At 37.4% G+C, this 21,653-nt stretch overlaps 1 protein-coding gene across 1 annotated transcript; it reads left to right on the top strand.

Annotated features, from left to right (window-relative positions):
- Nucleotides 1-1,441: 1,441 nt before the first annotated feature.
- Nucleotides 1,442-20,420, top strand: LOC145307372 (uncharacterized). The gene is made up of 9 exons (XM_080149756.1): nt 1,442-1,498; nt 8,213-8,262; nt 8,442-8,481; nt 10,357-10,398; nt 10,945-10,981; nt 13,433-13,498; nt 18,230-18,254; nt 19,071-19,115; nt 20,228-20,420. The coding sequence occupies exons 1-9, from the start codon at nt 1,485-1,487 to the stop codon at nt 20,308-20,310; spliced, it is 402 nt and encodes a 133-aa protein (XP_080005882.1). The 5' UTR covers nt 1,442-1,484; the 3' UTR covers nt 20,311-20,420.
- Nucleotides 20,421-21,653: the final 1,233 nt, after the last annotated feature.

Here is a 21,653-nt window from a genome sequence, read left to right as displayed (position 1 = left end):
CTACTTTATATGTTATTTTGTCCGCCCGTAACGCTATGGGGGAAATTTGTATCTCGGCTAAAATTGAAGATAGACAGCTGAAATTTTAGTAAGGATTCCTATTGTATATGTGCATATACTCTATACATTAGTTTTAAGTCTGTCTGTCCGTTCGTGACGCTATGGGGGCAATTTGTATCTCGGCTAAAATTGAAGATAGACAGCTGAAACTTTTAGTGAATATTCCTATTATATATGTGCATTTACTCTTTAAATTATTTTGTAAGTCTGTCTGTCTTTCTCTGGCGCTATAGGGACAATGTGATTCTCGGTCGCTATTGAAGATAGACAGCTGAAATTTTTAGTGAAGATTCCCTATACCATTGAGCATCCAGTTTATAATTTATTTTGTCAGTCGGTTTGTTGTTTATGCTTTAAAATGATAAAAATACTTATTGGTTGTTTAAGGTTTTGTTAAATTATTTGAATTATGATATATTCTGTCTTGGTAAAATGCAGGAATCTAAAGGGAAAAGACAAAAGCCGATAAATTGATGTACATCGCCAACGATGAAACACAAAATTACTCCTTCTGTATATAGAACTCTAATGAGACAGTAATCAATTTCAGGGATATAAGAACTAGGGTTGGGCCGGATATCCGGTTTGGCCAGATATTCAAACTATCCTGATACCGGATATCCGGCTAATTTATAGTGCCTAATATCCGGTTATCCGGTAATTTGCCGTATATAGAACGTTAGAAACAGCCGAATATCTGGAATCCGGTATCTGGCCCAACCCTACTAAGAACGTTTGGACACTCAACTAAATGAACCTACCAATGAAAGGGGTAGTTTCACAAAATGCATTTAAACTTAATTTAGTGAATCGCATATTTTTTGCTAGTTAATGGAATTAACTATATTTATATGGCATATATTTAAAAGAATTTCAATTTTCTACCATGTAGTTTTAAAAATATCAAGACTTGAAAATCGTCTTTTGTGATATGCAATTTAAAGAGACGATTTTCAAATTGAAGTCTTGATATTTTAAAAACTATGTGGTAGAAAATTGAAATTCTTTCAAATATATGCAATATAAATGTAGTTTAACCAATTAACCATGAAAAAATATGCGGTTCACTAAATTAAGTTCAAATGCCTTTCGTGAAACTACCCCTTTCAATAAAATTTCCCACAGTTGTTCAACTGCATAGTAGCAGTAATCTTATTATTTGTGCAGCTTCTCTATATTTCACTTTTTCTCTCTGTCCATAACTCTATGGGGAAATTTGATTTTCTCAGCTGATTTTCAAGATAGACTGCTAATGTTTTTTGTGAAGATGGTCTGTATCAATTAGCTTCCAATATGTAACTTACATTTTTAAAACAAATGCTGTTTAAATCTACTTGTCCATACTCCAATCCATGATTATTTGCTACTTATAGATGTTGTTAATCCATGTATAATCATTATTTAGATAGAATGATGTTGGAATAATGGAGCCTATAGAGTAAGTTTTACAGCGATTTTAAGGGATAAGGCATTGCACGATTAATTGTTGATTATCCATTCCGTACATCAAAATTATTGGTTGAAAACTTTGAACTCTACTAGTCTGAAACCAGCCAATCAAAATTGGCAAAGCCCAAATTGTGTTAAAATTGTGTTAAAAATGATCCACGTGACGTAATAAAATGAGAGAGATGAGAGGAGAAGTGAGAAAGAAAACCTCTTTTAAAAAGAGATGGATAATCCAACATTTTTATTACGTCACATAGATAATTTTTTACATAACTTTAACACAATTTGGGCTTTGCCATAAAAAATTCAATTCAATTCAAAAAGCCAAAGCTAACGATTAAGATAACATTGTTATAAAACTTTGGGTACCAATCTGATAGATAGATAATAAAGTTTGATGTTTGAAGATTAACAATAAAATTTTCTCGTTGTATTGTGGTATCCGCCTAGGATAAATGGCAGACACCAGAGTTCAAATGACTACGGCAGTGTGAACAGACGTGGACACCTATACTATAGAGAAGCTACGCTTCTCTAGCAATCACTAAATAATAAACAGGGTCTATTCAGTTGTTTCTTTATTCAGGGTCTAAGGGTTACTAAAGTTGTACAACATAATATAAATACATATGGATTAGGAATAAAGATAGTTAAAGGTAAATCATACAAGTAAAACATAGATAGTTGCAATAGTTAGGTAGATGGCTATCCCTGTCCGGGGGAGGCAGGATAGCCCATGGAACAGCACAATAGGTAGATAAGCATAGAGGGGTTGAGTGGTAGGTCTGGGTACTAAAAGGGAAGGTTTGATGATTACTGTGACAACAACAGTCTGTGTGGGGGTGATTCTATCCGGTGAGGGAAGGCTTAGATCCTTTATCCTCAGGGCTGAGGTGGTGCTGATAACTTGGTGGTTGAAGGGGAAGGTTCCGGTGCTTAAGAAGGGAGAGGGAGGGGTAACACCCCTCCCTCCACTTACAGGACAACTGAGAGATGAAATCAATACCGTTATCTGACATATTCGCAGGTGGCTTTACAATTGTAGAATAACAGGATTTAGCTGGGTGCGTAGCATCACTATAATGTCTTGGTTTCTGCATGGCCCAGAGTTGCCGCATACCACAACTCTCCCCTCGGAAGGCTGGGAGGGGTTGTCTGCACCGCCAGACTTCCGACAGTGGTTGAGGCCTTCAGTTTGTTGTCCTTGTGGAATGGGTCTGCCAGGACACCAGCTGCTGAACGGTGGTAGACTCCAGCCCTCCCCAGGTCGAACGGAATCTGCTATATCTGCTGGAGTAGCTGGTCCGGTTGGATGTTCTGGCCGTTGGATGTGTACCTCTGAGGCCACCCTGGCAACCTCCAGGGGTGGCACAGCACATGAGGGGGCTTGGACCAACAGCCGCCTGGTATACACCTCTTCAGGTTTCTCTACTGGGCTGGTGGTCTCCATCTTGTTGGTCACCTTGCTGCTGGCAGGCTGGCTACTGGATGCAGGCGCAGCTTCTTCGCCCTCGGGGCTGGTCAGGTTCATTCGGCTTCCAGGGTCTCTGTCAACGCGGGCAGGTGGTGGTTGCCATACTGTAGGAACGTTGCCTCCCTCAGGCTCATCCTGGACATTGGCAGGGTGGTGCATGGCAGTCAGACCTGCAGGGTAGGGGAAGGTAACAGTCCATCCCCTGTGCCGGAGGCTGTCTTGGATCTGCAAGGTTGGCTCCGCTCTAGTTGGCTGGGGGACAGGCCAATCCACGGCCACTGCTGCTGGTGGACTGGAGGCACAAGGCTCCGGATTTCCTCCCCTAGCCTGAAGGTGTCCAGGCACATCGTCTCCATCTTGGGTAGACATAATTGTTGGGGATCCTCTACTTCTATGGTTAGGCTCGGCACTTGGTGCATCTAGTTGAGTTACTCCCCAGGCAGCGGTCAAAGCTTCTTCAGTTTGGCTGGTAATGGCTGATATCCTGGTTCCTGGGGCAGAGGCAGGGGGCGCAGGCAAGTTTGACCCAGCACAAACTTCCTGGTACACCAATGCAATACAATTACCCTGGCTTGGTTGAGGGAGGTAGACAGCTGGACGCAGTTGAGGGTGAGGGACAGCTGGACTCTCCCTGCTGGCTGGGGGCTCTGGCTGACTGGGGGTGACGGGTGTCACCCCTTCCTCTGGGGCTGCGGGCTCGTTCCGGGGTCCAGGTATCTCGGTGGCGGCGACGGTTGTCGCCCCAGGCACCAGCGTGGGGGCGCTGGATAGCACCCCCCAGTCTTCACGGGGGTCCAGGTCTCTCAGTGGCGGCGACGGTTGTTGCCCCAGGCACCAGCGTCGGACTAGGGGCTGGCAATTTCTCATCTTGTAGATATAGGAGCAGAGTAGAGTAGCCGCGCCGCAAGGAGGCTCGAGCCGGCTCACCCCTATTATAGATACTATAGCTGTGTAATTAGGGTGGTAGTCCACGTAGCCGTAGGCTCTGTCCTCCTGGCTCAAGAGTTTCGGTGGCTGGAGTGTCCCCATGATAAGTAGCAGGGGGTTGGTCTGTTGGTGCCAGCGTCTTGTTTAACTGTTGAGCCTGAGTTGTTCTCCTTTCCAGTATAGCTCTTGATTTCTGTGATAACCAGCGGATCTTAGCTTAGAGATAAAAGGGAATATGTTAGGTGTCCATAGATGTCTCTAGGAGCGTATCCGCTAGTAGATATATGGATATGTAGGCTATCTATATATGGCTACACTCCCATATATATATACGTGTATAGGAATATCCGCAGAGCTAGCTAGCTTTCCTCCTTGCTCCAAAAAAAATCACGCTTCCTCTGTACATAGTTCACAACTATGAGGGTCTATGGTCAAGGTACACACCACCACTGCCCAGTGTGGGGCATCAAGTCAGGCTATTTCCACAGGGTGGGCGTACTTTCGTTAAGTTACCATATCAGTCTCCAGTGTTGTATGGTGAGGTTAGTATTCACTTACTTGCAACCATGATACAAAAAACAACACTATTTATCACTTTGTTGCTGCACAACTTAGTATTGAGTTGTTAACACTTAGGTATTTATATATACATATATTTTGTTCACTAGCCACTCAGCTTTGAAGTAGGGTCGGCAGAGCTAGGAAAATGTTGAGGGTCTGAGCTGGTCTAAGGAACTGATTTAGTTTTCCTTATCACACTGTAGATAGGGAGGGAGGAGCTTGCAAGTTTTTCTTCTAAAAAAATATCTCTGTTGTATGCTATAGAGTGGCCCCTCTCCTGTGTGTGTGTGTGTGTGTGAAATCCCCTTTTCTTGCAACGCGCCTACGCGCCGTCAGAGTGTGCACACAGGTAAAACGCGCGTCTATCCCTCAATCTGCTTTCTCATTGGTCCGCTTGATCTCTCTTTTTCCGTTGAATTTTTTTGTTGCGTCCTAAGCTCTGCAACCCGTAAATGGCGCTCTGTTCTCCCGGTCGCTATCTCCACACCGTGGGCGGACTTATTTAAGTGTGGGTAGGAGGGGGGGGGAGCGTGTGAGGGGACGGGGTAAAACCGTCCGTTCCCCCCCTATGGGGAGGGGGGTGTTACAGGTTTGAAGTAACTTGGTTGTGAGGTAATTGTGCCTTTTCCTTAATCCTGAGCTTATTGTTATGTCACCTCGATTGTATTTTCTTCAATGGATGGTGGGCCCCTCCCCTTCCGTTGGAATAAGGGGTGTATTTGTTGTGCTGAAGGCTTGGGGGGTTAGATGGTTTATCAATGCATTGTTATATTACATCTAGGTTCTATTTTTGGCTTTATCACAATACACAACAGATTTGCTTACCAAGCCTGTTCTATTTTTAGTTTTATCACAATACACAACAAATTTGTTTACCAATCCTTGCTCATAAATCTATTGTTCAGCCTTCACACTAGGGTGGTAATCCCTACAATGTGATATAATATCTGTTTTTCTAGATGGGTGGCTGCGCTGTAGCCTCTCAGGATACTTGGAGTTAACGTAGTTTTTCTTCTGCTTGGTACACTACACTCGTATATTCGCTCGCAGCTCGCAGCTATTTGGCTTGTTTCAGCCTGTCGGCGGCAGGGAATGTCCCGTCCTGCAGCGCCGTGTATCCGAATCCGGCTGGTGGCGGCAGGGAATGTCCCTTCCTGCAGCGCCGCTGGTTCAAATCCTGCTATCTCTTGCAGTAAATGTTGGCCTATTTTCAGCCGTTTACACTTAGTTGGCCTGTTTCAGCTCGTCCGCAGGCCTGTTTCAGCCCTTGAGCGCTCAATTCTCCGTTAGATGTCGGCGCTTCTCGCGGTTCTCCGTCAAGTTTCGCTGCTCTCCGCAGTCTCTCGTCCGATTTCGCTACTCTCCGCAGCTCGGGTTCCGCCACACTTAGTGGTCTTTCACTAGGTTTCACTTCCACAACTGCCGGATGCAGAGTTAGACCTTGCTATCCAGGGTGGGTAATTCAGGTTGCTTGTGTCAGTTTTGCCAGTTTCACTGCTGGGAGTACCTTAGCCTCAGCTGCGCGTCTGCTCTACACTTGTGGTTTGCCGTAATCTCACACAGCTGTCACCAAAAGTTGTGGTATCCGCCTAGGATAAATGGCAGACACCAGAGTTCAAATGACTACGGCAGTGTGAACAGACGTGGACACCTATACTATAGAGAAGCTACGCTTCTCTAGCAATCACTAAATAATAAACAGGGTCTATTCAGTTGTTTCTTTATTCAGGGTCTAAGGGTTACTAAAGTTGTACAACATAATATAAATACATATGGATTAGGAATAAAGATAGTTAAAGGTAAATCATACAAGTAAAACATAGATAGTTGCAATGGTTAGGTAGATGGCTATCCCTGTCCGGGGGAGGCAGGATAGCCCATGGAACAGCACAATAGGTAGATAAGCATAGAGGGGTTGAGTGGTAGGTCTGGGTACTAAAAGGGAAGGTTTGATGATTACTGTGACAACAACAGTCTGTGTGGGGGTGATTCTATCCGGTGAGGGAAGGCTTAGATCCTTTATCCTCAGGGCTGAGGTGGTGCTGATAACTTGGTGGTTGAAGGGAAAGGTTCTGGTGCTTAAGAAGGGAGAGGGAGGGGTAACACCCCTCCCTCCACTTACAGGACAACTGAGAGATGAAATCAATACTGTTATCTGACATATTCGCAGGTGGCTTTACAATTGTAGAATAACAGGATTTAGCTGGGTGCGTAGCATCACTATAATGTCTTGGTTTCTGCATGGCCCAGAGTTGCCGCATACCACAGTATCTTAATTGGTTTGATTAATTGTTCTTAATAGTATTTTTAAGAGCCTCACTACTTATAGACAGGGATCTAAAGGGAGAAGACAATGGCTGATAAATTGATATATGTACATTCCCAATGATGACACAAAATTATCCTTCCTGTAGATTAAAATTAGTGGTTGAACTCTTTGTTCACTCAACTTAATTAACCAACCAATCAAAATCCATTAAAAGTCACCATAATTGTTAAGCCCTAGAAAACGTTATTGTAAAACTTTGGGGACTAGTGTAATAAAGAGCCCATTTTCTTTCTCTCTCTAACTTATATATTTATAACCCTAGACGGGTTAAGACACAATTTTATGAGTTTAATCCTGTACTGAACTCCTATTGGTCCAATTATGGGATTGATCTTACACTGGATTCCTATTTGTCCAAAGAAGGCGTTTTAACTATTTTTTTTTATAGCTAGCCGGTTCTTTTAGTAAGTAGTAGATGTAAAATTTTTCATAGAATTCAGATATGCAATCGTTTTTTTTTGTAGACCTCTTATTTTATAAGTAATTTAATTTTTTTTTTTAAATTAAGTCGATTTTCAGGTACTAAACGCAACAAAAAAAAAGGAAGAAAATGGCCATCATGAACAAAAATAGTAAGATCTTTAATTTGACACCTTACTTTTTGAATTTTGTCAGGTAATTATTGAAAAAATTTATTTTTTTAAACCCACGAAAATAAAAACTTTTAACTTAATTTTATCATTTCACAGGTAAAAAAAATATGGGTTCATATATACCTTTAGAATCAGAAAAATATTACAAATCCATTGTAAGCAAAATTGAAAAAAAGTAAAAAAATACAAAATGAAAAAATGGCCTATTGTATTTTGTTGTACAGGCAACACTTTCGTCATCCCCTAGTTACCCCCTTTTTACCCCCTTCCCATTTTTATTCTCAATTAAAAAAATAAGGTGATTGCCTGTATAATATAATATAATATTTTTATATAATTCCTTTTATTGTAGTTTATAAACTATATTGTAAACTTTTTATTTCAATTTTGCTTAGAATGGATTTGTAATATTTTTCTAATTCAAATTAAAGATCTTACTATTTTTGTTCATAATGGCCATTTTTTTTCTTTTTATTGTTGCATTTTAGTACCTTAAAATCGACTTAATTTAAAAAAAAAATTAAATTACTTAAAAAATAAGAGGTCTACAAAAAAACCGTTTACATATCTGAATTCTATGAAAAATTTTACATCTACTACTTACTAAAAGAACCAGCTAGCTATCTTAAATAAAAAGTAAAAAAGTTAATACACCTTCTTTTAAAATTAATCTTACAATGTTCTTTTATTTGTCCAATTATGTGACTAATCCTATATTATGTTCTTATTGGCTAAAATTACTACACTATGTTCTTTTTGGTCAAAAGTAGGAATGTAAATTGTAAATCTTCTACATTTTATTGTTTTTTTTTCTTTCAGTGGTAATGTATTTCAGCAGGTTCCATGGTTTGTCAGCTCTGCTAAACAAGGTGGGTTTCAGGGATATTAAGAAATAAGACAAAGTTCTTTGATCCTTTAATGTGCTTCCATCTGTATATAAAAATATTGGTTGCAAAGTTTGGACACTGACATACTGACTCAATCAATCAATCAAGTACACAAAGTCAACTAACTCCTTCGAATGCAGTAAATATTTTTTTTATTGCAGGTGCTGTCGATTTGAACACATCCTTCAATCATAACCCCAGGTGATTTTCACGGCTTTTATTCTAGATATATGTCTGCAATTTTAATATGTAGATTTCTTAACTGATTCCAATTTATTTATCTATATATCAATCCATCTATCTATTCATCTCTCTATTCATTTTTCTATCCATCAATCAATTCATTAATTTTTCTATCAATCCATCTATCTATTTATCTGTCTATCCATCAATCAATTCATTAATTTTCCTATTCATCCATCCATCTATCTATCCATCTATCCATCCATCTATCCATCCATCTATCCATCCATCTATCCATCCATCTATCCATCCATCTATCCATCCATCTATCCATCCATCTATCCATCCATCTATCCATCCATCTATCCATCCATCTATCCATCCATCTATCCATCCATCTATCCATCCATCTATCCATCCATCTATCCATCCATCTATCCATCCATCTATCCATTCATCTATCCATCCATCTATCCATCCATCTATCCATCCATCTATCCATTCATCTATCCATCCATCTATCCATCCATCTATCCATCCATCCACCAAATATCCATCTATCCATCCATCTATCCATCCATCTATCCATCCATCTATCCATCCATCTATCCATCCATCTATCCATCCATATATCCATCCATCTATCCATCCATCTATCCATCCATCTATCCATCCATCTATCCATCCATCTATCCATCCATCTATCCATCCATCTATCCATTCATCTATCCACTATCTATCCATCCATCTATCCATCCATCTATCCATCCATCTATCCATCCATCTATCCATCCATCTAGCCATCCATCTATTCATCCATCTATCAATCCATCTATCCATCCATCTATCCATCCATCTATCCATCCATCTATCCATCTATCTATCCATCCATCTATCCATCCATCTATCCATCCATCTATCCATCCAACTATCCATCCATCTATCCATCTATCCATCAATCTATCCATCCATCTATCCATCCATCTATTCATCCATCTATCTATCCATCTATCAATCCATCTATCAATACATCTTTCCATCCATCTATCTATCTATCTATCCATCCATCTATCCATCTATCTATCCATCCATCTATTTATTCATCTATCCATCCATCTATCCACCTATATATCCATCCATCTATCCATCCATCTATCTATCCATCTATTCATCCATCTATCCATCCATCTATCCATCCATCTATCCATCCATCTATCCATCCATCTATCCATCCATCTATCCATCCATCTATTTATCCATCTATCCATCCATCTATCCATCCATCTATCCATCCATCTATCCATCCATCTATCCATCCATCTATCCATCCATCTATCCATCCATCTATCCATCCATCTATCCATCCATCTATCCATACATCTTTCCATCCATCTATCCATCCATCTATCTATCTATCTATCCATCCATCTATCCATCTATCTATCCATCCATCTATTTATTCATCTATCCATCCATCTATCCATCTATATATCCATCCATCTATCCATCCATCTATCCATCCATCTATCCATCCATCTATCCATCCATCTATCCATCCATCTATCCATCCATCTATCCATCCATCTATCCATCCATCTATCCATCCATCTATCCATCCATCTATTTATTCATCTATCCATCCATCTATCCATCCATCTATCCATCCACCTATCCATCTATCCATTTATCAATCCATCTATGCATCCATCTATCTATCCATCTATACATCCATCTATCCATCCATCTATTCTTCCATCCATCCATCTATCTATCCATCCATCTATCCATCAAATTAACTATATATCAATCTATACATCCATTAAAATATCTATCCTTCATCAATCTATCTATCAATCTATCCATCCATCTATCTATTTATTTGTTTATATATAGTGCAAGAGAAAGCATAGTATCAGCTATAAGCAAAACATTCAGGTATTATCATTATTAAAATTTAAAATTACTATAATTGATTAAAATAAAAGTGTTTAGATGTCTGTATGTATGTTCCCAAAGATCTGGCTAACTGCTGGACCAGTATGATCCAGAGATAAGACAGTGGAAGATAAACTAATGTACATACCAAATCTTGATAAATAAAACAAATTACTCCTTCTGCACATTCATGGTTGAAAAATTGAAACATTGTTAGTTCATGAATCAAAATTTAATAAAAATTACAGAAACCACAGATAAGAAAATAAAATTTTGCTATTTTTCAACGTTTTCTTATTCGTTGGCTTAACAACTTTGGGGACTTTGGTTGGTTGGTTTATTAAGTTGAGTGTTCAGTTCAACCAATAATTGTAATTTACAGGGACAGGTATTTTTGGGATGTATGTACATCAATTTATAGTATTTGTCTAATCCCTTTAGATCCCTGCGAAAATATGATTATAAAACTTTGGTTACTAGTATGATTTTAAATGCAATGTCCCCTCCCTCCCTTGATGTTCATCAACATAATTTTCATTATTTTAGTTTGAACAGACAAAATAGCAATATCAGTGATAAACAGGTAAAAATATAACTACAGCTTAGAAAATAATTTTAAAGATTTTGAACAATGAAAAATATTTTAGTTAGATAATGTCCGATCTCCATGCTATAATAAAGTAACAGGATGTCTGACTGTTTGTCTGTCTGTTTGTGTGTACCGAAGGATCTCGCTATCCGCTGAACCGATCGGGTTCTCCTTAACAGGGTAGCTTCTCATAGGTCCTGGGAAGGTTTATAACTATTTGGGGGGAGGGTACCACAACCCTCCAAAGAGAAATTATAAAAAATTCGCCTAGAGACTTCAATGCAACATAAAACCGGTTCTCAGCCATACTGAACAATCATGTATCAAATCGTATTAAAGACAATTTTCTACAAATAGTAAAATGAATAAGCATAAGAATAATGCCAGTTTTGATGATCCGGTCCTTTGGCCCCTCAAGGCTAACAAAGCCGGAATTAATCCTTTAAGTTATCATTTTTCTGCCCTCGAAAATCTGTCTATGATACGATGCGATAAATAACTATTCTAAGCTTTTAAAAGTAATACAGGATGCATAAAAATACATCCAAGCCTTTTTTTCTTTGTGGGGGAGGGGGGGTATACCGTAAATAATCTATATAGGTTAGGTTAGGTTGTCTTGGGTACTAAGTAGCCCAGTAGAGTTAGGGCACTTATTCCACTTATTTTCAATTTATAAAAGAAATAAAGAAGGGGGGAGGGGGATTTAATTATTTCTTAGAAGGCATTTTGTGTGAAACCTTTGCCGAACTTAATGCTATATCACTCACTCGCGGTTTCGCCCCTAGCCTCTAGGGACTTTTCCCCATTTTTTGGGGGGTTTGGGGTGTCCAATCCCCCAAGAAAATAGCTTAAAACCACCACATGATCAGTAGGTTTATACCCTGAAGAGTAGAATCCATTCGGTTCAGTGGTTACCGAGATCTTAAGGGACAGACAGATGGACGGACAGACTATATACTTTATATATATACGTATTATAGATGGATATTAGGTTAAGTAAATCCCAACAGTCAACCAACCCTTTGATTGCACGATCATTGTCTGGAAGTCCTAACTCGCTGTTCATGGTAATAAATTGCGCCTGTTTATGGGCCAAGACATTCTTCATACTCTATTACTGTTAATGCCACGCAGAAAAATCATTTTAAATATCTTTAGTCTGATGAAATGGGGTCTAGACTAGAACCTATGGAGAATGGACAATGGGCTGTTTATTACACTAGTCCCCAAAATTTCATAATAATGTTTTCTTATTCGTTAGCTAACAAACATTGGGGACTAATCACTAATTTTAATTGAAAGAAAGGTTACTTTTTTGTATAATCATCGTTAACCCTTAACAGTCGGGCCCCTTGCTGCACCTTAATCAGTCGGGGGGGGGGGGGGGCGTTCAACGCCCCCCCCTCATTATCTCAGTTCCTATTAGAGCTAGAGGGCTACAAATTTTTTTGCAAGTCCCCTATGTTATGATGAATTTCCGACCTTAAGTAAGTCAAGGTCAATTTTCGCTTCCTTCACCCTTTTATTTAACAACCTTTGTTTTTAGGTCCTTTTTTACTTAAAAATTTCAAACGGCTGTAATTTTTTTATTTTTAAAGCTAGAAGAAATTTTTTTTTTCAGAAAATGTTTATTTTTATGTAAAATTTATATTTGAAATATCAAAATATAAGTTTCAGCGGCCGCAGCTGTACTTGGCAGCTGCCAGCCGCCGCAGTCGGCGGTCGGCAGGAAAACGGCGGCGGATCTTTATGAAATTTTAATACATTATGTAGACATGTCAGAAAAGCTTAAGTTTAAAATTTGAAGTCTCTAAGTCAAAAATTGCGGCCACAGGAGCATTTTAAAGACTTCTGGAAGCCTGGAGGATCAGGACCTGCAGTATCATACCTGGAACATGAAATTGACTTGAACACCTGTATTTAATATGAGGATGTACTACTAGAGGATATTTTAGTATTTTGGTAAGATAAAATGCTTTGTTTAAGTCAAAAAAATATTTTTGTTCTTTACCTGGATGACCCTGCCAGGTTTGCTGGCATCCTGTGCCCGCCAGGATGTAGATATTCCAAAAATTCCAACTCTCAGTATGTGTCATACCCATACTTAAAAAGTCAAGCAGTTTGGGCTCTTCATCTTTCACACACAGAAAATGAGATAGAAAAAACCTGATGGGGGGGCGTTCAACGCCCCCCCCCCCCCGACCGTTAAGGGTTAATGAACATCAATTTATGGAGATCCATGATTTTGTAAAGGGATAGTTCCACAAAATGCATTTTACCTTATTTTTGTGAACCGCATATTTTTTCCAGATTGATTGGTTAAACTACATTTATATGGCATATATATGCAATATATATGTAGTTTAACCCAATAACTAGGAAAAAATATGCGGTTAACGAAATTAAGTTCAAATACATTTCGTGCAACTATCCCTTTGTTCGCAGGGTGATAGAAGTTGTATCGACAGTGCTCAGAGTAGATTAGCCTGGAGTATCAAGGATAGGGAACTGGTAAGAATATATATATTTTACCTCAGAGTAGATAAGCCTGGAGTATCAAGGATAGGGAACTGGTAAGAATATATATATTTTACCTCAGAGTAGATTAGCCTGGAGTATCAAGGATAGGGAACTGGTAAGAATATATATATTTTACCTCAGAGTAGATTAGCCTGGAGTATCAAGGATAGGGAACTGGTAAGAATATAAATATTTTACCTCAGAGTAGATTAGCCTGGAGTATCAAGGATAGGGAACTGGTAAGAATATATATATTTTACCTCAGAGTTGATTAGCCTGGAGTATCAAGGATAGGGAACTGGTAAGAATATATATATTTTACCTCAGAGTAGATTAGCCTGGAGTATCAAGGATAGGGAACTGGTAAGAATATATATATTTTACCTCAGAGTAGATTAGCCTGGAGTATCAAGGATAGAGAACTGGTAAGAATATATATATTTTACCTCAGAGTAGATTAGCCTGGAGTATCAAGGATAAGGAACTGGTAAGAATATATATTATACTTCAGAGTAGATAAGCCTGGAGTACCAAGGATAGGGAACTGGTAAGAATATATATATTTTACCTCAGAGTAGATTAGCCTGGAGTATCAAGGATAGGGAACTAGTAAGAGTATATATATTTTACCTCAGAGTAGATCAGCCTGGAGTATCAAGGATAGGGAACTAGTAAGAATATATATATTTTACCCCAGAGTAGATCAGCCTGGAGTATCAAGGATAGAGAACTGGTAAGAATATATATATTTTACCTCAGGGTAGATTAGCCTGGAGTATCAAGAATAGGGAACTGGTAAGAATATATATATTTTACCTCAGAGTAGATTAGCCTGGAGTATCAAGGATAGGGAACTGGTAAGAATATATATATTTTACCTCAGAGTAGACTAGCCTGGAGTATCAAGGATAGAGAACTGGTAAGAATATATATATTTTACCTCAGAGTAGATTAGCCTGGAGTATCAAGGACAGAGAACTGATAAGAATATATATTATACTTCAGAGTAGATAAGCCTGGAGTACCAAGGATAGGGAACTGGTAAGAATATATATATTTTACCTCAGAGTAGATTAGCCTTGAGTATCAAGGATAGAGAACTGGTAAGAATATATATATTTTACCTCAGAGTAGATTAGCCTGGAGTATCAAGGATAAGGAACTGGTAAGAATATATATTATACTTCAGAGTAGATAAGCCTGGAGTACCAAGGATAGGGAACTGGTAAGAATATATATATTTTACCTCAGAGTAGATTAGCCTGGAGTATCAAGGATAGGGAACTAGTAAGAGTATATATATTTTACCTCAGAGTAGATCAGCCTGGAGTATCAAGGATAGGGAACTAGTAAGAATATATATATTTTACCCCAGAGTAGATCAGCCTGGAGTATCAAGGATAGAGAACTGGTAAGAATATATATATTTTACCTCAGGGTAGATTAGCCTGGAGTATCAAGAATAGGGAACTGGTAAGAATATATATATTTTACCTCAGAGTAGATTAGCCTGGAGTATCAAGGATAGGGAACTGGTAAGAATATATATTTTTTACCTCAGAGTAGACTAGCCTGGAGTATCAAGGATAGAGAACTGGTAAGAATATATATATTTTACCTCAGAGTAAATTAGCCTGGAGTATCAAGGATAGGGAACTGGTAAGAATATATATATTTTACCTCAGAGTAGATTAGCCTGGAGTATCAAGGATAGGGAACTGGTAAGAATATATATATTTTACCTCAGAGTAGATTAACCTGGAGTATCAAGGATAGGGAACTGGTAAGAATATATATATTTTACCTCAGAGTAGATTAGCCTTGAGTATCAAGGATAGAGAACTGGTAAGAATATATATATTTTACCCCAGAGTAGATTAGCCTGGAGTATCAAGGATAGGGAATTGGTAAGAATATATATATTTTACCTCAGAGTAGATTAGCCTGGAGTATCAAGGATAGAGAACTGGTAAGAATATATATATTTTACCCCAGAGTAGATTAGCCTGGAGTATCAAGGATAGGGAATTGGTAAGAATATATATATTTTACCTCAGAGTAGATTAGCCTGGAGTATCAAGGATAGGGAACTGGTAAGAATATATATATTTTACCTCAGAGTAGACTAGCCTTGAGTATTAAGGATAGGGAACTGGTAAGAATATATATATTTTACCTCAGAGTAGATTAGCCTGGAGTATCAAGGATAGGGAACTGGTAAGAATATATATATTTTACCTCAGAGTAGATTAGCCTGGAGTATCAAGGATAGGGAACTGGTAAGAATATATATATTTTACCTCAGAGTAGATTAGCCTGGAGTATCAAGGATATGGAACTGGTAAGAATATATATATTTTACCTCAGAGTAGATTAGCCTGGAGTATCAAGGATAGGGAACTGGTAAGAATATATATATTTTACCTCAGAGTAGACTAGCCTGGAGTATCAAGGATAGGGAACTGGTAAGAATATATATATTTTACCTCAGAGTAGACTAGCCTGGAGTACCAAGGATAGGGAACTAGTAAGAATATATATATTTTACCTCAGAGTAGATTAGCCTGGAGTATCAAGGATAGGGAACTGGTAAGAATATATATATTTTACCTCAGAGTAGATTAGCCTGGAGTATCAAGGATAGGGAACTGGTAAGAATATATATATTTTACCTCAGAGTAGATTAGCCTGGAGTATCAAGGATATGGAACTGGTAAGAATATATATATTTTACCTCAGAGTAGATTAGCCTGTAGTACCAAGGATAGGGAACTGGTAAGAATATATATATTTTACCTCAGAGTAGATTAGCCTGGAGTATCAAGGATAGGGAACTGGTAAGAATATATATATTTTACCTCAGAGTAGATTAGCCTGGAGTATCAAGGATAGGGAACTGGTAAGAATATATATATTTTACCTCAGAGTAGATTAGCCTGGAGTATCAAGGATATGGAACTGGTAAGAATATATATATTTTACCTCAGAGTAGATTAGCCTGGAGTACCAAGGATAGGGAACTGGTAAGAATATATATATTTTACCTCAGAGTAGATTAGCCTGGAGTATCAAGGATAGGGAACTGGTAAGAATATATATATTTTACCTCAGAGTAGATTAGCCTGGAGTATCAAGGATAGGGAACTGGTAAGAATATATTTATTTTACCCCAGAGTAGACTAGCCTGGAGTATCAAGGATAGGGAACTGGTAAGAATATATATATTTTACCTCAGAGTAGACTAGCCTGGAGTATCAAGGATAGGGAACTGGTAAGAATATATATATTTTACCCCAGAGTAGATTAGCCTGGAGTATCAAGGATAGGGAACTGGTAAGAATATATATATTTTACCTCAGAGTAGATTAGCCCGGAGTATCAAGGATAGGGAACTGGTAAGAATATATATATTTTACCTAAGAGTAGATTAGCCTGGAGTATCAAGGATAGGGAACTGGTAAGAATATATATTTTTTACCTCAGAGTAGATTAGCCTGGAGTATCAAGGATAGGGAACTGGTAAGAATATATTTATTTTACCCCAGAGTAGACTAGCCTGGAGTATCAAGGATAGGGAACTGGTAAGAATATATATATTTTACCTCAGAGTAGACTAGCCTGGAGTATCAAGGATAGGGAACTGGTAAGAATATATATATTTTACCCCAGAGTAGATTAGCCTGGAGTATCAAGGATAGGGAACTGGTAAGAATATATATATTTTACCTCAGAGTAGATTAGCCCGGAGTATCAAGGATAGGGAACTGGTAAGAATATATATATTTTACCTAAGAGTAGATTAGCCTGGAGTATCAAGGATAGGGAACTGGTAAGAATATATATATTTTACCCCAGAGTAGATTAGCCTGGAGTATCAAGGATAGGGAACTGGTAAGAATATATATATTTTACCTCAGGGATATAAAGGGATAAGACAATGACCGATAAATTGATGTACATCCCCAATGATGGTACACTAAATCACCCCTTCTGTAGATTAAAATTAGTGGTGGAAACGTATGTACACTCAACTTAATAAACCAACCAATCGATAGTCAGTAAAAGTCCCCAAAGTTGTTAAGCCAATGAATACGATATTAAAAACCCTTGGGGACTAGTGTAATAAACAGCCCATTGTCCCCTCTCTCTTAAACCTACCTAGGTTGCAGCTTATAGTGCCTAATATAGAAATGACGTCATACAATACAAATGACCCATGATAGGCCAGTATACATATGTTGTAATTGCCCAATGTTAAAATGTATACCTATGATTGGTCCTTTCTAATGTATGACGTTATTTTCTATTATAAGCTGCTCCCCACCTAGAGGCCTCTAGAGGCACCTTAGGTAGGAGAAGGAGGGGGGGAGGACACACCTCACTTTTACAATTTAGAAAAGAAAATTTTTAAGTGGGGGGGAGGTCCTTTTTTTAGGATTTATTATTAGCTGTATCTATCAGGATCTGTGTTTGTTTGTCTGTCTGTAAAGATAGATCTCGATAACCGCTCAACCGATATGGTTCTCCTTTACCCTATAGATTCCCATGGGAAGGTTTGTTATTATTTAGGGGAAGAGAAATCGCGAAAAAAAATTAATCCCCCCCCAACAAAAAAAAAAATTTAACTTTTAAAAAACAAGTACCCCTAGAAGCCTCTAGGGGCATAGTCTATCAAATAGTTATATTGCTTAATACAATTTTTTATTTTTTTTTCCTTTTTAGGTTTTAGAAAAGCGAAGTTCAATTGGTATGTTTGTTTTTTATAACAGGGTTTTGATGGATAAGACAATGGCCGATAAATTAATGTTCATCCCCAATTATAATAAACAAAATTTTCCCTTCTGTAGATTACATTTAGTGGTTAAAATGTTTTGACACTCAATCTAATAAACCAACCAATCAAAATTCATTGATGTTATCATCGTTTTTTATACATTTGATGAATTATCATATTCCTAAATTATTTTTAGAAGCGCAGCTACTCTATAATTCACTTTGTATGTCCGTCAGTCCGTCCGTAACGCTATGGGGGAAATAGGATTTACTCAGCTCCTATTGAAGATAGAATGCTAAAATTTTTTGACAACATTTCCATCATTAAGGAGCACAAATAACTATAAAACATCAATGGCGGTCGGACGGTTTTTCAGCAGGTTTTAGGCTATTATTTAACTTTCTACATTTATTCCCATATCTTTGATGTTTATGGTCCGATTTTTAAAAGTTTTTGAGTTATAGATATCAAAATTAAATTTCCCGTCGTTTGAAGAAAACAACTATAAAGGTCAGACTCCATTTTTGCAGGTTTTTGGCTGTTTTATATTTTCTTACATTTTCCCCCATATCTTTGGTGTTTTTAGTCCGATTTTCAAAATTTTTTCAGTTAAAGATATCAAAATTAAATTTCCCGTCGTTTGAAGAAAACAACAATAACGATCAGTCCCATTCACGAATTTTTGTGCTTTGCTACTTATGGATGTTGTCATCCTTGTTTTATTGTACACAAGCGAGTTTAAATTTGAGGCTGAGGCTCAAAGCACTTCTAATTAAATTTATATTTCAGAAAGCAGATCATCAGCCATTCTAAAAATTGAACCAAAAAAGGAAGGTAATCCAAATTCTAAAAAAAACATTCTTTCTTATATAAAAAGTAATAGATTGTTTTTCTGTCCTCTGTCTCTCTGTATCCAAGAATCTCAATAACCGCTAAATGATTTTATAATATTTTAATATTTTGTTGTTTTCCTAAAAGAAAATATCGAACATTTAAACCCCATAAAATTGAAATAAATAAAAATAAAGGGGAGGGATTACTTTAGTTTTCCTATTTAAAACACAAGCTGGGGTGCTCTAACCCTGCAGGGCTACCCAACACCCAAAATAAAAAAAATTTGAAGATTTTAAATAAATTTTTTGAAGATTTTAAATTAATTTTTGGAAGATTTTTTGTTCGAAAATTATACATTTAGCAAATATATTATCAAATAATACATACTCTACTATTGATTATGTCCATATAACTGTAATTACGGATCCCCGATGATGATAAACTGAATTACCCCTTCTGTAGATCAAAGTTAGTAGGATGGTGCAACTATTAATATTAATGACTACTCAATTTATCTTTAGGAGGATGGTGCAACTATAATATTTTTTAATTCGTCTAGAGATGGATGGTGCAACTTTTATTTATTATCTATCTAGAAGAGGATGGTGAAGTTATTATTATTTATCTAGAGGAGGATGGAGCAACTAGTATTTATTATTTATCTAGAGGAGGATGATGTAACTTTTATTTATTAGTTTATCTAGAAGATGGTGCAACTATTATTTATTATTTATCTAGAGGAGGATGGCACAACTATTATTTATTAATTTATCTAGAGGAGGATGGTGCAACTATTATTATTTATCTAGAGGAGAATGGAGCAACTAGTATTTATCTAGAGGCGGATGGTGCAACTATTATTATTTATCTAGAGGAGGATGGTGCAGTTATTATTTATCTAGAGAAAGATGATGCAACTATTATTATTTATCTAGAGGAGGATGGTGCAGTTATTATTTATCTAGAGAAAGATGATGCAACTATTATTTATTAGTTTATCTAAATGATGGTGCAACTATCATTTATTATTTATCTAGAGGAGGATGGTGCAACTATTATTATTAATTTATCTAGAGGAGGATGGTGCAACTATTATTTATTAATTTATCTAGAGGAGGATGGTGTAACTATTATTTATGATCCTATAGCACACAATAAGCAGGACAGAATGAATATTGAGATGGTGAGATCATAGATATTCTTTATTAAAGTAACAGAATGTTTGTCTGCCTGTCTGTCCATCTTTCCGTCTCTCTGTCCATCTGTCAGTCTGTATGTATGTATGTCTGTCTGTTTGTCTGTCTGCCTATCTAAAGCTTAAATGGCACTTTTAAGCTATTTATTTGAAGATGGTACACCCCCCCCCCCCTCCACAAAAAGAAGAAATCCCCCAAAATATCTTTTTAAACAAAAACAAACAATGGGGGAGTGGGAACCCGTACCACACTAGGGGCAAAGCCCCCGTAAAATAAAATTAACCCCCCTCCCCATATTATTAAAATTATTTTCTCAAAGTACAAATAATGAAAGTTGTGTATCTCGGATTTAGAATACAGATATATAATCAAAGAACTACCTGGATTCCCCTGTTAATGACCCTTTTCTTCTGCTGGTAAATTGCTTTCTAGTACTCTTTGTAGCAACTTAGCTGTGTTAGTATTCCCAACACTATTTGTTATTTAACTCCTTTCCCCTCCCTTAGAAATCGCCCCTTGAAAAATGTCTGTCCAAATTTTGGTATTATCCTCTTAGGAAATTTTTCTCAAAATTTGACAATTTTTATACCCCCCCCCCCCCAGAAAAACGGCCCCCTGGCCTCCCTAGCCGCGGGTGCTCGGTCCCCTAGCCTGCCTAGCCGCGGGCGCTCAGCCCCCTAGCCTGCCTAGCCGCGGGCGCTCGGCCCCCTAGCCATATAACCTAACCTAGCCTAACCTAACCCAGTCATTTAGTGGGGGGGGGGGGGGGTAAAATTGAAAAAAATTCAAGAAAATAATTCCTAAGAGGATAACGCCCAAATTTTCATTTAGAGCTAAAATTTAAAATAGGTAGATTGACTTCCCTTCCACCACCTCAAGTGTACCGCTAGTACATATATGTATATATTAAAGGGAGTGTGAACGTAAAAATTTCTCATCTGATTATCAAATCTTAACATTTTCTAAGCACATTTCACTACACTGATCAACCAAAAACGTCCTATTAACAAAAATATGCAGGAATAATGCCTTGGTTTTATGGTATTTTGGAAGGGAAAAAGGAAAAAACAGGGAAAATATGAACGTTTTTGTTTCTTATAATGTTTGTAGGGATATTTAACTTGTCATATATAGTTGAAACAATTTACTTACTGTTAAGGATTTATTTTATGATATAAAATTGCCAATTAGTTTTTTTATAACGTAGTAATTAGGTAATAAAGACCTATTTTAAATTCGTATTATTGACAAAAAAATACCTTACTGTCTACAAAGGGTTGAATCTCATAGGTTATTTAAAATAGTAATATCCTTTTTTATTGTGTTGGACAATAAATAACCC

This window comes from Acartia tonsa, chromosome 15 (genome assembly GCF_053477335.1).
Source record: "Acartia tonsa isolate MP-2025a chromosome 15, ASM5347733v1, whole genome shotgun sequence".
NCBI lineage: Eukaryota > Metazoa > Arthropoda > Copepoda > Calanoida > Acartiidae > Acartia > Acartia tonsa.
Note: the sequence above shows the minus strand (reverse complement) of the source record. Positions and strands in the feature narration are given on the sequence as shown.